The 15,424-nt window shown below is 37.7% G+C and overlaps 1 protein-coding gene across 2 annotated transcripts in view; it reads left to right on the forward strand.

The window, feature by feature from the left end:
- The window catches only part of COL14A1 (collagen type XIV alpha 1 chain), a 218,535-nt gene that overhangs the window by 71,219 nt on the left and 131,892 nt on the right, over positions 1-15,424 (forward strand). For both annotated transcript variants that reach the window (XM_004743496.3, XM_004743494.3), the window contains exons 10-14: positions 3,820-3,971; positions 5,126-5,255; positions 6,002-6,147; positions 8,698-8,827; positions 10,752-10,891. In XM_004743496.3, the coding sequence (XP_004743553.2) occupies positions 3,820-3,971; positions 5,126-5,255; positions 6,002-6,147; positions 8,698-8,827; positions 10,752-10,891 (698 nt within the window). The remainder of the gene's footprint in view (positions 1-3,819; positions 3,972-5,125; positions 5,256-6,001; positions 6,148-8,697; positions 8,828-10,751; positions 10,892-15,424) is intronic.

Below are 15,424 nucleotides of genomic sequence, written 5' to 3' on the forward strand. Positions count from 1 at the left end.
GACTGAATTCTCCCATTTGCTTTTTCTATTTGAAAACTGCTTCCATTATTTCACTTTCTTTACCTTTCTAAATAAACATTAGAGAAATATTTATTTTACATAAAAATCTTGTTGGGATTTTGTTAGGAATAGCATTGATTCAATTCTCAATTATCAAATATTAACATAGAAGATCTGACATCCTCACTGCGTGGATTCTTCCAGTCCTGGTACATGATAAATTCCTCCATTTGTTTACATATCCTTTGATCTTCATCAGCATTTTGTACCTTTTAGGATACAAATTCCATACAGGTTTTGTTCTGTTTACATCTCTGTATTTAATTTTATTTTGAGGAATTTTTTTTTTAATTTTTTATTTTTGATAAACATATATTTTTATCCCCAGGGGTACAGGTCTGTGAATCACCAGGTTTACACACTTCACAGCACTCACCAAATCACATACCCTCCCCAATGTCCATAATCCCACCCCTTCTCCCAAACCCCCTCCCCCCGGCAACCCTCAGTTTGTTTTGTGAGATTAAGAGTCACTTATGGTTTGTCTCCCTCCCAATCCCATCTTGTTTCATTTATTCTTCTTCTACCCACTTAAGCCTCCATGTTGTATCACCACTTCCTCATATCAGGGAGATCATATGATAGTTGTCTTTCTCTGCTTGACGTATTTCGCTAAGCATGATACGCTCTAGTTCCATCCACGTTGTTGCAAATGGCAAGATTTCATTTCTTTTGATGGCTGCATAGTATTCCATTGTGTATATATACCACATCTTCTTGATCCATTCATCTGTTGATGGACATCTAGGTTCTTTCCATAGTTTGGCTATTGTGGACATTGCTGCTATAAACATTCGGGTGCATGTGCCCCTTTGGATCACTACATTTGTATCTTTAGGGTAAATACCCAATAGTGCAATTGCTGGGTCATAGGGCAGTTCTATTTTCAACATTTTGAGGAACCTCCATGCTGTTTTCCAGAGTATTTTGAGGAATTTTAGTTTTTTTTTTTTTAATTTTGGTGTTCACATATGAACACAATTATATTCTTGTATATTTCTTTTGTGTCCTATGACATTATTTGAATTTGCTAATTCTAGGATTTTTCCTCTAGATCTTCAGGGATTTTACTATGTAGGCAATAAATCATATCCTTTGCAAATAGGAATACTTTTATTTCTTTGCTTTTGATTTCTGTGCTTTTTATTTTCTTGCCTTCTTTCACTGGCTGAAATTTCCTGTACTGTGTTGAATAAGAGTAGTGAGAATGGACATCCTTGCCTTATTCCCCATCTGAGGGGGAGACTTTCTGCTTTTCAAGGAATTGGTTCACTCCATAGAATTTGTAGAATATATGTGTGGAAAGTTATTCATAGAATTCCCTTGTTATTCATTTGATGTCTGTAGGGTCTGTAGTGATAGTCTGTGGGTTTTTTTCCCCTGATATTGGTAAGTATTGTCTTCTCTCTCTCTTTTTTTTTCTCAGTCTTGTTAGAGGTTTGTTTTTAAAACAAAACAAAACAAAACTTTTTCAAAGAACTGGCTCTTGATTACATTGATTTTTCCGTTTCTCTTCTGTTTTTAATTTCATTGATTTCTTCCCTTATTTTTCTTATTTTCTTTCTTTTACTGGTTTTGAGATTATCTTGATCATACTTTTTTTGTAGACTGTTGACATGAGAACTTGGATTACTGAACTGTGATGTTTCCTCTTTTTCTAATGTAATTAGTTAAATGCTATAATTTTCTTTCTCCACACGGCTTTAGCTATGCTCTACAAAAATTTTTTTTGCTCCATAAATTTTGATAGGTTGTATTTTCATTTCATTTCAAAATATGTTTTATTTTCTTTGACCCTTTCATTATTTAGAAGTCGTTGTTTATCACTTCAAAGTGTTTGGGTGTTTTTCTCTTACCTTTCTGTGATTGGTTTCTAAGTTTGATTTCACTGTCATTAGAGAACACACTATTTGTGACTTTTATTGTTTCAGATTTTCTGAGATTTGCTTTCTGGCCCAGGATGTGGTCATCTTGCTATATGCCCTATGGGTGCTTGAAAAGGGTGTGTGTTCTGCTATTGTCCTATGAAATATTCTGTAAATTTGGTTAGATCCCTTTGGCTGATGGCTTTGTTGAGTTCTACATCCTTGCCAATTTTTCTGTCCAGTCATCTTGTCAATAAATTCTGGATTCTTTAGCTCCATGTCTAGGACATTTGAAGTAGAAGGAAAACTCAGGGGACTTATCACTGTATCATTCTTTAAGTCCTGCAATTCCTCACCCATACACTTTGTTCTTTCTTTCAGTGTCTTCTTATGCTTGTTTTATTACATAATTTTCAGAATTTGCAGAAATAATAGGGGAAAGTCACATCAATTCTGTCTTCCTGGAAGCACAATCATCATGTATTTTTTAACCTTTGTCTCTCATGATATCATTAGTCAGCAGGTTATATCTGGTCTACAGGGATATGATCTGAGAAGAGAGTAATATCCAGATCCTCCCTGGAGAATTTGGTTTTATTTCCTGCCGTTATTGTATCCAGGGTGTGGAATGATTCTATTTGGCTCCATCTCTGCCATCATTCCTCTTTCTCTGGACCAGATCTCTTGCGACTAAGTTGGACAGCCAAGCAGTAGTTTCTTGAATACATTTCTCTGAGCTTCTTTTTTTTTTTTTTTTTAAGATTTTATTTATTTATTTGACAGAGATCACAAGTAGGCAGAGAGGCAGGCAGAGAGAGAGGAGGAACTGGGCTCCCTGCTGAGCAGAGAGCCCGATGTGGGGCTTGATCCCAGAACCTGAGCCGAAGGCAGAGGCTTTAACCCACTGAGCCACCCAGGCGCCCCTCTCTGAGCTTCTTAATGAGACTACTTTAGAGACCAATTTTTCCCACAAAAAAAAAAAAAAAAAAAAAATCTCTCCCTGGGGTTGTTGATAGAGCATATAATATAGTTCCTGGCCATAGTTAAGTGTTCAGTAACTATGTTTTTTCCTCATTAATAAGGTTATTAAAGCTACTTTGGATAAGTCCCTAGATGATAAGAAATCCTAAAGTTCAAGGACTTTGAACTTCACATTTCCTAAATCTTTTACATATTCATTTGTTTTAACATGCGAATAACATACATAAAGTGCTTCCATAGTGTCTAGCTTATAGTGAACATTCAGTATATGTTAGTTGCCTTTTCTTTTCTTTTGACTTTTCGATACTGACCATTCATTGAATTGAAGTCTTCCATAAAGAGACTGCATCTCCTGATGCTTAAAAACATAGGCTCTTATATTAAAAACTCAAGTATCAATATCAATGCTAATATCTACTACGTGTAAGACTATTTACTAAGTGTAAGACTTGGTCAAGTTATTTGACTTCATTGTGCCTTAGTTTTCTCACCTACCAAATGGGACAACAACAGTAACTACTGAGAATTAAAATAATACTTCTCAAGAGCTCAGGACAGTACCTGTAGATGTGCACATGCTCAATCAGTGTTGTGTTTCTGGTTTCGTTTTGTTTGTTTGTTTGTTTGTTTGTTTAATTCTTCTATAGCAATGTCTTTAAGAAAGTTTCTTAGCATCAAGGACTACCTTATTTAAGTGTGTATCCTCAGGACCTGGCATAGTGATCGCTACATAATAGGCACTTAAATGTTTCAATGAAAAAATGTAGGAATGAATAATTGAATCCATTTCTCTAGAGGCGAAATCTTAGAAGTAGCACAAAACCAATCATCATTTCTGACCAATGGAGTATCTGAGGCTTTATGAGAAGTAATTTTGGGAAAGAGGTTCACTTTACGTATTTCTATACTTTAGCTTCAGCTCTCGCCACTGTTGGGCCGCCTACAGAGCTGATTACTTCTGAAGTCACTGCCAGAAGCTTTATGGTTAACTGGACCCATGCCCCAGGAAATGTGGAAAAATACAGAGTCGTGTACTACCCTACCAGGGGCGGAAAACCAGAGGAGGTAATGAGATGGTATTTTCAAACCATTATTTTCCTTCTTTCAAGTCTTCCACAGTAGTGAGGACAAGACAGAATTGTATGTATAAGGAGATTATTCTCACATAAACATTGAAAATTCGTTGGACTGAAAATTCATTGGCCAAGTGTCTACTTTGTCCTCTCGTCTCTCTGGTTATGGCATTCATACTTTCTCCTCCCGTCTCAGTCCAATAACCCTCAGAACGGGTCATGTGTTCATTTCATACACAACTTATTTCGATGTTTTTCCTTTTTAAAATTAATAAGTTCTAAAACAGAAGGAATCAGTAGTTCATTATGTGGCCAGAACCCTTTTTTGCTATTCATGTATTCTTTCAACTTTGGGAGTGGTCTGTATTTTCTGTCTTAAGGAAGTCTATGTGTTCCAAATGATGTGGTCATATAGTCCTCCAAGGTTTGGGATTTCCTGGACATTTGTGGAGATTAGTGCAGTTGAGAAGTCATAATAAAGAATCCATGGCTGGCCTTTTTCATGGTTTGGCCATCACAGGAGAGAATGCCTGTTGTCAGATGATTGATTGGATCGTTCCCTTTTCCTACCTTTGACACTGACAATCACAGGGAATATGTTAATATGTGATGAAATCTCCCCCCCCTTTTTTTGGAAGTACAAACATTTTGATGTTCTAACCTTTGGTTGACCTCAACATGTTTCACAATATTCTTCTTTATTATGGCAAGATTTTTCATTTTTTTTTAAGTGTTCAAGGAGTAGGGCAGGAAGATTTAAGTCATCTGGACTAAAAAAGCAGGCAGAGTACTTCCAATTCTTCTATCTTTTTCATGACTAATAAGTCTGTTAAATGCTTCCCAAAGCTCCATGGAAAAATATCGCATGTCAACTATTCTAAGTGGAGGTGCTTGGAATAACAATTAGCCTGGGAAATACTCTCTCCATTAGATATGACTTAATAAGGGACTTTTGGATATACTCCGTAAAAGGTGCATCGCTTCCCAGAGGAATTCAAGGAGAATTGATTGCCACCGCGGAAAAGACAATGTAGCACAAATAAAATATCGAATGGCATGTTCTTGCTAGAGATATTTTGCTCTTTGGTTTCAGTTCTACATATCAGGTGTTCCCTAGTCTCATTCCTCGAACTGTTCTTTAATCAGGTGGTGGTGGATGGAAGTGTGTCTTCCACGGTGTTGAAAGGCTTGATGTCTTTAACTGAATATCAGATAGCCGTCTTCGCAATATATGCTCACACAGCTAGTGAAGGCCTACGGGGAACCGAAACCACACGTATGTATTGAAGTCTACCCCACGTCTGACCTTGTACGACAATGCTTAGGTGACCTTTCTTAAGCTGGATTTCTGTTCAGGTGGTACTGAGGGCATCCTGACTCAGAGTCCTAGGCCATGGGTGTGATGCTCTATGCTGGTCCATGCTGTATATATGTCCTGTGTACAGGTGCTACATATGGAGAAGATTGTTATAGACCTCTGCTTTGATAAGGAGAGAGCAACCTTGGTGGTGAAAGGTGCAAAATACATGTATTCGCTTAATAAACAATTATTTAGTGAATGTGTATTATGAACTAATTTAACTACGGACTCATTCATGTCTTTTCACTGTCTCTGACTGGCAGGATGGGTATATATTCATTTGTTCACCCAGCCATCCATTCTGTCATTTACTAAGTGACACAGTGACTGTTTTAACAGCTCCTTTATGGCAGACACAATGCTCAGGGAGGGGCATAAAACAGTGGTCAGAATAGTCTCCTTGGTTTTAACTGGCTTCCAGAGAAATGTGCCCATCACTGCAACGAGGTATAAGAAACTAGAAGACGTTGATCCTGTTTTTAAACATTCACTATGTTTGCCCTCCTAGAAGGGTTTGTCAAGACTGTGTGAACATATTTAAGGATGAATATTATCTGAAAAGTAAACTATGTGTACTTTGTAGATAATAACACTTAGATACTTTGAAACATACAGATGTACTGATAAATGGCTGAGAATTAAAAAAAAAAAATCTCTTGCAGTTGCCTTACCTATGGTTTCTGACCTTGAACTGTACGATGTAACTGAGAACAGTCTGAGGGCAAGATGGCAAGCGGTGCCTGGAGCGTCTGGATACCTGATCCTCTACGCTCCTCTCACGGAGGGTCTGGCTGGGGATGAAAAAGAGGTAACTACCTGCTGCCCAGTAGAGTTCTAGAATCTTTGACTTCCTGAAAATGGATTTTTTTTTATTCTAAAATTTTAAGGTATAAAATTTAGAAAATTCACTTTAGGTAAAAGGGGAAATCACTTATCATCCCCCCACCTGGAAATAGCTATTGTTAATATTATTGAAGTCTTTTTAAATGCATTTTTTAAATGCAACAAATGGGAATGGTTTTGTCATCTTCTGTTTCATTTTGTTTATGGTAAGGATCTTTCATACCATTAAATAATATTTTATATGGTTGTTTAAAAGGTGCTATAGTATTATGCTGTTGTTTTGTACCAGGTCATGTTTAATTAATCTCTTGTTTTGGGGCATTTAGATAATGTGTTGTAAAATATGCTTTGGTGATCAATCTTAACATATAACTTGGCAAGGTTGTCAGATTATTTTCTTAGGATAAATTCCTAGAAATGGGGTTTCTTTTTCTCAGAGGGCATACAAATTATTAAGGCTTATACTAAGTATTAGCAAATGATTCTAGAGAAATGTGTTATAATTTATATTGCTGTATGCAATTCATGAATGGCTGTTTCCCCATAGCTACACTGACTTAGAAAGTTTTTTTTTTTACTAATTTGAAAGGTAGAAAAATGTGTTAGTATGAATTTTTTTGCATTTATTCCATTTTAAATGATGATTCTTCAACTTTCAAATGATTTATTTTAGTGTTTGTTTTTAATTTATAGGGAGAGATTACTACAACATAGATATTCAAGGAATGACAAGGAAATGTCTGTAACACCTGGAAGTGTTTGAATAGGCAGATAGAGTAGTCAAGAGGGAGTTCAGAACTCAAATCTTTACTATTATCTAAACATTGTCTTTAACATTGCTTCTGGTGACAGAACTGTTTAGGGCCAAAACTATGGTGAATCTGAGGGCCAGGAACAGAGCTTTTGTGACATGTGTGTGTGTTTTATTTCTAAGGTTTAGACAGCTTTAGTTCATTTGGGATTTAATGTTGATCTGAATTATTTTGGCAGAAAGGAGGCTTAAAAAATGATGCTAAAAATAATGACCAGCTTCACCAAGAAGGAGAAAAATAAGAAAGAAAGGAATACTCGTTCACACCCAGTAGATTAGCAAACAGTTTTTAAAGATTAGTAATAACTGCATTATTAGTGAGCATATGGGAAACAGAATCATTCATGTAAATTGGTATGTAAATTGGCATGTAGATTGATACAGCTACCTTAGGGAATAATTTGAAATATATCATCAAGTTGAAGATATATATAATTTTTTAAGGAAACCTCCTGCATATCTTTTTGGGATGCAAGCATTTATTCAAAACACAGTATTGCAAATGATTGACATGTTCATCAGGAGAGGGATGGAAAATAGCAAATATTTATACAAAAGAATACCAAAAAATACAAAAGGAATTAATAATGTCATCTTTATCCCTGCACATCAACATGGATAAAACTCGAAACATAATATTGATAGAAAAAAAGTTGCAAAAAATTATGTCATAGGATTCCATTCATGTACGTTAAACATACAGAACTGTATATTATTTACAGATAGAAGTAGGAGAAGTAAAACATTGGATCAGGAAGATAGACTGCATCATTTATGTAGAGATAGTGAACAGAAAGAATGAGAAAGAACTTCTGTTGATTTGAATATATTAGCTCCTTTAAAAATAAGATTGGAAGTCAACATTTTCATATTTATTAAGTTTGAGTGATGGATGTGTCAGGGTGAATCACATTCTTTTCTCTACATTTATTTTATATAGATGAAAATACTTCAAAATTAAAATTTCTAATTTGACAATGGCATTGGCCGTTGTGTGACTGGAGACTGGCTCTGGAGATAGTTTGCTTCCTTCCCAAACAAAAACAAAGCCATGCTGTCATGTGTTCAGCACACAGCGAGAATGTTGGCTAGTTTCTTTGACTCCAAGGGTCAGAAAAGTCATCCCGGAATCAAAAAGTAAATTGCCATATTGGTTGTCAACGTGGATTGATCTCTTCTGCCTCCTGGAAAGAGTTTGCAGTCCAAGGGCATGGGCCCTTTTGTTGAATGGGGCAACAAAACTGGTCCAGCCCAATCAGGCTCGAAGTGAAAACTGGGCACCCAGCCAAGGCACTGGTTAGAATTAGCCAGTGATGAGCGATGCCCACTTGGCTCTGTCCCGAGCTCACTGGCCTAGAGCTTATACTCTTTCTAGACAACATTTCTGGCTCAGTTACACCCACACTTTCCTGAGGACTAAATTTGTGACACTGTTACTCTGGCAGAGATCACTTCTCGTCCAGACGTAGAAACAGCACGCATGGGTGCGATCAGTTTTGTGTGGTTCCGTGGCATCTGTTCCTAATATCAGATGACAGCAGACAATAAAAAATCAGGGCGGAAGCGTTTGAATAAAGGGGTTGTGAGGAGACAAAGTCTTAGTCCATGAAGTCTCCCCTTTGCTCAGTTGTACTCTGAGCAAACTCAGTTGTACCACTCATGGTGCCCATTGGCTAATGATCTGATAACATGTGTTCTTTTCAGATGAAGATTGGAGACACCCACACTGATATTGAATTGAGTGGGTTGTTGCCCAATACGGAGTACACAGTTACAGTTTATGCCATGTTTGGAGAAGAGGCCAGCGATCCTGTTTCAGGCCAAGAAACCACACGTGAGCAGCTCAGTCATTCAGAGGAAATGCTAGAGAAAAAAAAAGCCCAAATAAATGTTAGGATTCTAAATTGGAAATGCTGGCTTAGGTTGAAACCTCTTAAGAGCTCATTGTAACTTAAGAAAATGTGTATTTTATTCAGTGGCAGGAATTGTACTAGTTGATTAAAAAAAGGAGGGAGTGGTCCTAAAAAAAATGATGTCTCTGGGTACCTGTTGCCGGGACTGGAATTTTATGCTGTAAGGAAGCTAGACCTTATACCATGCTGCTTCAACAAATGTGGAGCAAAGTGTACACCACACTCAATTATACGGCCTTTCTCTCTCCTGTATGTTCTCTCTAGCTCCTCAAATAGTAAGAGAGTCACTAAAGTCTATAGGCTCTTTATTGCCAAATAGTCAATATATATTCAATGAGTGAAAAGAATTAGTCTTTTCACTAATTTTTGCTTTTCACTAATTGGGCGAGGAAGCATCATAGTTTGTGGCAATGCTGATGACTGTCACGGTTTGTCTTCTAGGTTTTTGCTTTGCTGGCTCTCTCAGCACTAATCACAGGCTGTGAATCAACTGGCTGATTGCCTGGGTTAAACTCTAACTGCTCTTCTCTTCCTACTAACTGTGACCTTGACCGAGTTACCTCAGTTTTATGACCTATATAACGGGGATATTATACTCTCCTTACAGTCTATGTAAGGGTTTAACGAGATACCTGAGTTATAATAATCAGTTCCAGAACATCTCAGACTCATAGAGCATGTGATAAACCTGAACAGTTGGTTTTACTATAAACCTCTAAAAGCTCGTGAAACTCTCAAAAATTATTGATGAATTTTAATCTGTTAAATCAGGAGAAGGCTCTTGAGGAAGTACAGAGAGCTATGGAACTGATAGTCAAGAATCTGCAGAAATATCAGTGTCTCTTTACACATTTTTAAAGCGACAGCAAAATGTTCATTTTTACTTAGACCCACAAATCCAGCGGGATTTACACAGGGCAGGACTCCTGCTCATTGAGTCAACAAATATGTATTGAGAACTTGCTATATTGGGAATAAAGCCAGGAACAGAATTAACCCCTAATCCTCTGAAACTACAATATATAGAGGGAGAGAGACAGTAGATCGATAAAAGCACAATATAAGAAATAAACCAGAGACGGCAGTTCGGGAGCATTGGGTGGAAGATTCTAGATCACCAGACGGTGATCCTGGACAGGCTCAGTGGGAAAGTGACATAAGTTCAGAAACCTGAATGTTGGATGGCTCAAGAGTTTTGGGCCTGAGCAATAGGAAGAATGGAGTTTCCAATTTTTTCAGAAGAGGAGATTGAGAGAGAAGAATGGAAGAAGTGGCAGGCAGAGTCAGTAGTTCAGTTCTGGACAGGTCAAGTCGGAAAGGCTTAGTAGATACCCAAGCAGAGAGGACAGAGGCCATCAAACTCGCCTTTACACATGGGAAACTGTGGAGGGGAGCAGTAGAGTAACTTTGCCAGCATCAAACGGCAGTTGAATGAAGTAGCTAAGATTTAATTTCAGGTGCCCTGGTTTTTGATCCGTTAGTTTTCTTATCTATAGCAAGCTATAATACTCTGGTTTCTCTTCAGATCGTATAAATCTTTCGCCCTTATAGCAAGCTACAATAATAGCATTGATTGGAGAAGAAAGACACAGAAAATGTACCTAAATCTTACTTCTTTCTAAGCATGTATACCTTATTAATACTATTCATTCCATACGAGGAAAGTTTTTTTTTTTTTCCTTGTTAATTTGTTAATTTTCTTTGTTGTAAGTTATTATCGGGGTAAAATTTTTCATATGTAAGTTATTTAAGAATCAAAGATGCTGGGGTGTTTTTCAGGGGGGGGCTTTTAAAGGTGTATGTGATTTAACATTTTAATTCTTTTCTCTTCCACTTACTGCAAAGTGCCTTTAAGTCCACCAAGAAACCTGAGAATCTCCAATGTTGGCTCTAACAGTGCTCGGTTAGCCTGGGACCCAACGTCAAGAAAGATCAGTGGTTATCGAATTATGTATAACAATGCAGATGGCACTGAAATTAATGAGGTAGGCTGAGGATCATAATGTTTGTTTGTTTGTTTATTGGGGGGGCTGGGTGTGTATTAACTTTTTATGCCTGCATAACCTATCAACCCAAAACCATAGTGGCTTAAAAGAATACAAATTTCTTATTTTCCCTCACAGTCTCTGTCAGAAACTGTGTCAACTACTTGGATCTATACTCCTGGCTTGGGGTCCCTTATGAGATCATAGTCAGATCGTGGTTGATGCTGATGTCATCACAACGACATCTGAACATTCATTCAGATGTCTCGTGCCTGGTCTGCGAAGACTGGATAGGCTGGGAGCCAGAGCAGCTCTCTGTGTCTCTGACTAAAGTCTTCACAAGATTCCTCAGGCATGGCAGGTTTAAGGGAGCTAGACTTTCTATGTGCTGGCTCAGGAGTCCCCAGACATGTGTCCAAAGAGACAGAGAGAAAGAGAGAGCTAAAAGAGAGAGCTGTGTCGCTTTTCGTTACTAAGAGAAGTCACAGAATACCACCTCTGCCACACGCACAAGTCCCCACTTGGATTCGACATGAGGGACACAGGTCCCACTTATGGTGGGAGGCAGGAGAGATGGGAGATATATGTTGACGCGGCCATCTTTGGAATAGATAGTCTGCCCCAGGGCAAGGAGGTGGTGAAGTAGGTCTCTTCCTAGATGTTGTAAACTAGAAATAATGTCTGTGTAATCCTCCTCATCCCTCTGCTTTTGAGTCATCTCCCATCTTTCAGATAGTTAAATGACTTAGGTGAGTTAAATACAAAACTGAATAATTCAAGTTTTGTGTAGACAAGTATTTCCAAATAACAGAACTTAATAGAACTTAGGAAGATACACTATCTTATACTCAGTCAGTAATAAATTCTTCACAAATAGTCATTTCTTCACAAAGTCCTTCCTTGGGAATATATTTTAGCAGGATAGATAGCAAAGTTAGTATTATTTTTCCTCAACTTGATCCAAGAAGTTAAGACCAAGAGGGAAATATGTTGGATTACATCACTTCTATTTTCTGACCAGATGAAGAAACTATTTTCATTTGCAGAGACAAACTGTTTCCTACAATTAAATCCAAGCAGTATTTTGCAGAGAACTGCCTCACAAGGGACATTAGATAATGAATGCACAATACTGCACATTTGCTAATATTTGATATTTGTATATATTGTAAAATGATCAGCACAAGAAATGTACTTAACATTCTATTTAAAAAATTATAACTGTTGTGGTCTCTCTCTCTTTTTTAAAAATTTGTATTGTGTTATGTTAGTCACCATACAATACATCATTAGTTTTTGATGTAGTGTTCCAAGATTCATTGTTTACATATAAGACAAAAAGGAGAAAGAACATACTATTTTCTTGTGTTTTAAATTCAGTTTTGCCAAATTTTCTCAGATAACTGTTATACTGTTGTGGTCTCTTATGGTATTTTAGGTTATTTGCCGTTATAAGAATGATCCCAAACTAATCCATTTGTTAAGAAGCACATGTGGGTTTTTGTAGTGTTTTTCAGTTTTGGAGATGCCTTTGGTACTTGCTCTTTCTAATTTGTATTATGCTGGGAAATTAGAAAACTGTATTTGGTAAAACTGAATTTAAAACATGAGAAAATGGTCTATAAATGAAAATCTGAGAAAATTTTATTTTAGTAAAATGCATAAACAATATGTGGTTTTGTAGCATTTCCAATTTGACTGGGGTGTGTGTGTGTGTGTGTGTGTTCTTCTTAATTTTTAACCATGCACTTGAGACTAAATGTTGCTAGACAAATGTCTTTTGTTTAAGTGTGGTATTAATTTGCCTAATTTTGGAATGTATGATTTTAAGGGTGAGTAGTCCTACTATATTTTGCTTTAACTTGTATTAATAAAGCTTTTACTTATAGGTCATGCTACAGTTAGGTTTTTAGGAAACTTCCAAAACATTCTGGAATGAACCTCAAAATGTCCCAACCAAAATTTACTTAGTATGTAACATGCAATTGACCATAAGCTTTTGTTTTGGACTCAATTTGTTTTTCTCTGCTTTCCTTCCTGTTCCTCCCAATTCCCTCCTTCGTGTCCTCTTTATCCTTTTTGTCTTTTCTGTATTATCTCTCTCTCCCAACTGCTTGGAGACCAAGGAGGAAAAATGAAAGACAACCAAATAATGATGGTGATGATGATGATGGCGGCAACATGTGTTGAGTGCTTCCCTTCAACCAGGGTTTACAGAGAGCCCCTTACGCCCTCCTTCGAGAAAACATGCTGAAAACATGACTCGTCTGCTAAGGACAGGGCCATCTCAGAGAGCATGTGCTGGGAGAGGGTTTGGGGAAATGTGCAAGCAGGATGGAAAACTGAAGTTCTCCCCTTTGAGTTTTATAAATGAAAGGACCATTTTTAGACTCAGACGCAAGTCCAGTTCCTGACAGCTATGACTCAACGAGAGAGCCCAGAGCGGAGCCCAGTCCCTTGTTCCTCATTAAGGACTCTTTCTTTATCCCTCCCAGAATTAGGTTGAAATTAAGCTTTTAGGCCAGACTGTTTGAAAATTTTTCAAAAAGAGTTATATAACCATGAGATCATGGCCATTTGTTATCATTTTCTCAAGTTCTTCTCCTACATCTTAAAAGTACTACCAACAAAATCAGTTCCAGAACTCAGTCTAAAACATAATATAACTAATGAAAATAGATGACATCTTGAACTTTACACTCAATGGAATAAAATAATCAGTAGGTAATGCATAAAATATGGTCTGTTCAAAGTCAACTAATGCTTTAATAAAATAGATCTTTTCAACATATATATTTATATATATTTCAACATATGTATGCTGAAAAGATACATGCTTATATACATATATATGTGTGTGTATATACACACTTTTCCCCTTCTTGTCTCTTGGTGTACCTAAGAAAGTTTGAATTTAATCTGCTTTGTGTATGTTTGATATCCTCACGAAATTCCATTGTCACAGATTTGAGACAGAGGTCAAGGCATAACTATTCATTCCAGCTGATAGTTTTATGTCCAGGAAGTTAGGTCTGGTCTTTGGGCCTCCCATTCCTTGTTTGTAAGATAGCTATTATAAATACCGAGGGTTTGGTGGGAGGGAAAGCGAGCTAAACACAACAATGAATGTGGTGAAGTCCTTGACACGTCAAAAGTGCTCAGTAAACTCAACTGTTATTGAGTTTAAACTGCAGAAGCAATATGTAAATATCATTTAGAAGAACATGTCTTAAACTCCTATTTTAAATATGGATTTGTCTTGTCTGCGAGTTTAATGAAGCCATACTGTGCATAAGATTTTGGGTCCAAAATCCTTGTGTTGATGCACTGGGTACCAGCTGGTTTTCCATTGGGCAAGTTCCTTAAATTTTCAGAGTCTCAGTTTCACCATCTTCAAATTAAGGACAATAATTAGCTACTCTAATTGTGGAGGGCTGATTAACGGAACTAATACACAGAAAGCATGCAGAAAATACCCAACCAAAATAAACGTTAAATGCTAAGAATGACCTATAATATTATCAGGCCCAGATTCAGAAGATAATCGATATTTTTGGTTCAATCCTGCTGTGTAAACCACACCTTGGCTTAAAATAATAACCCGTGGTTACACAGCGTGGGCAGAGCTCAGCAAGGACACTTGGCTCTGGTGCTCCCTGTGGAGTCAGCTGAGGTGACTCCTGCCTTCCTGTGGGAGCTTGACGGAGCCCGAACTTCCTAGATGACTTCACTCCTGGGTCCTGTATCTCAGCCGGGGTGGCTGAAAGGGCTGAGGTTTCTCGGCCCTCTTTAGCCGCATGGCTCAGGGTTCCACAAGGGTGAAGACGGAAGCTCCTCCCTCCAGGACTCACACTCTCTTTTGACCTGCAGTTGATTTCTTAGTGATGTGTATGGTTTCTGGATTGGCTCTGAGTTCAGATGAGCCCTTTATTATCGCTCCTAAAAATGACCTTTGGTGCCTCCTGTATTCACTCAAAACCAAATATGATTCAACATGCTGAAGAACTTAAACAAAGTCCTGCCCTGGTGGGTCTTACACTCTATGCGGGAGAAAATAAATACGTAAAATAATCGCAGGTTACGTTTGATGCTGGATGAAACAAACAAGGACAGTGTTAGGGGTAGCCCTGCTGAGAGAGGTGACAACAGAAACCTCCTATCAGGAAGTAAAAATTCAGCACAGTCCTGACAGATGGCAAAGGGCTAGTTTTGAAAAGAGCAAGAATCCCAAACAGCATGAACTGCATATGCAAAGGCCCTGGGGTGCGAAAGACACAGACCTGACAGGTCCGTGTGGCTGGAGCCCCTGGGTGATTCAAAGTATGGCAGGAAAAAGGAGCACTGCACCAGATTGTGCAAGACCAAGAGGTCATTGCAGGATGCTTGGTTTTGATTTGCAAGGCAGTAGAGATAGCCAAGGAAGGTTTTAAGTAGGGCTGTGACACATTTTATATTTTGGTAAAGTTCACGTTGACTGCTGTGAGCAAATCCATATGTAAGCTTAGTCACCTTCCCCTTAACTTCAGGTGCTAT

The sequence above is a fragment of the Mustela putorius genome, unplaced genomic scaffold (assembly GCF_011764305.1).
Source record: "Mustela putorius furo isolate JIRA1106 unplaced genomic scaffold, ASM1176430v1.1 tig00000228_pilon_pilon_pilon, whole genome shotgun sequence".
Classification (NCBI taxonomy): domain Eukaryota; kingdom Metazoa; phylum Chordata; class Mammalia; order Carnivora; family Mustelidae; genus Mustela; species Mustela putorius.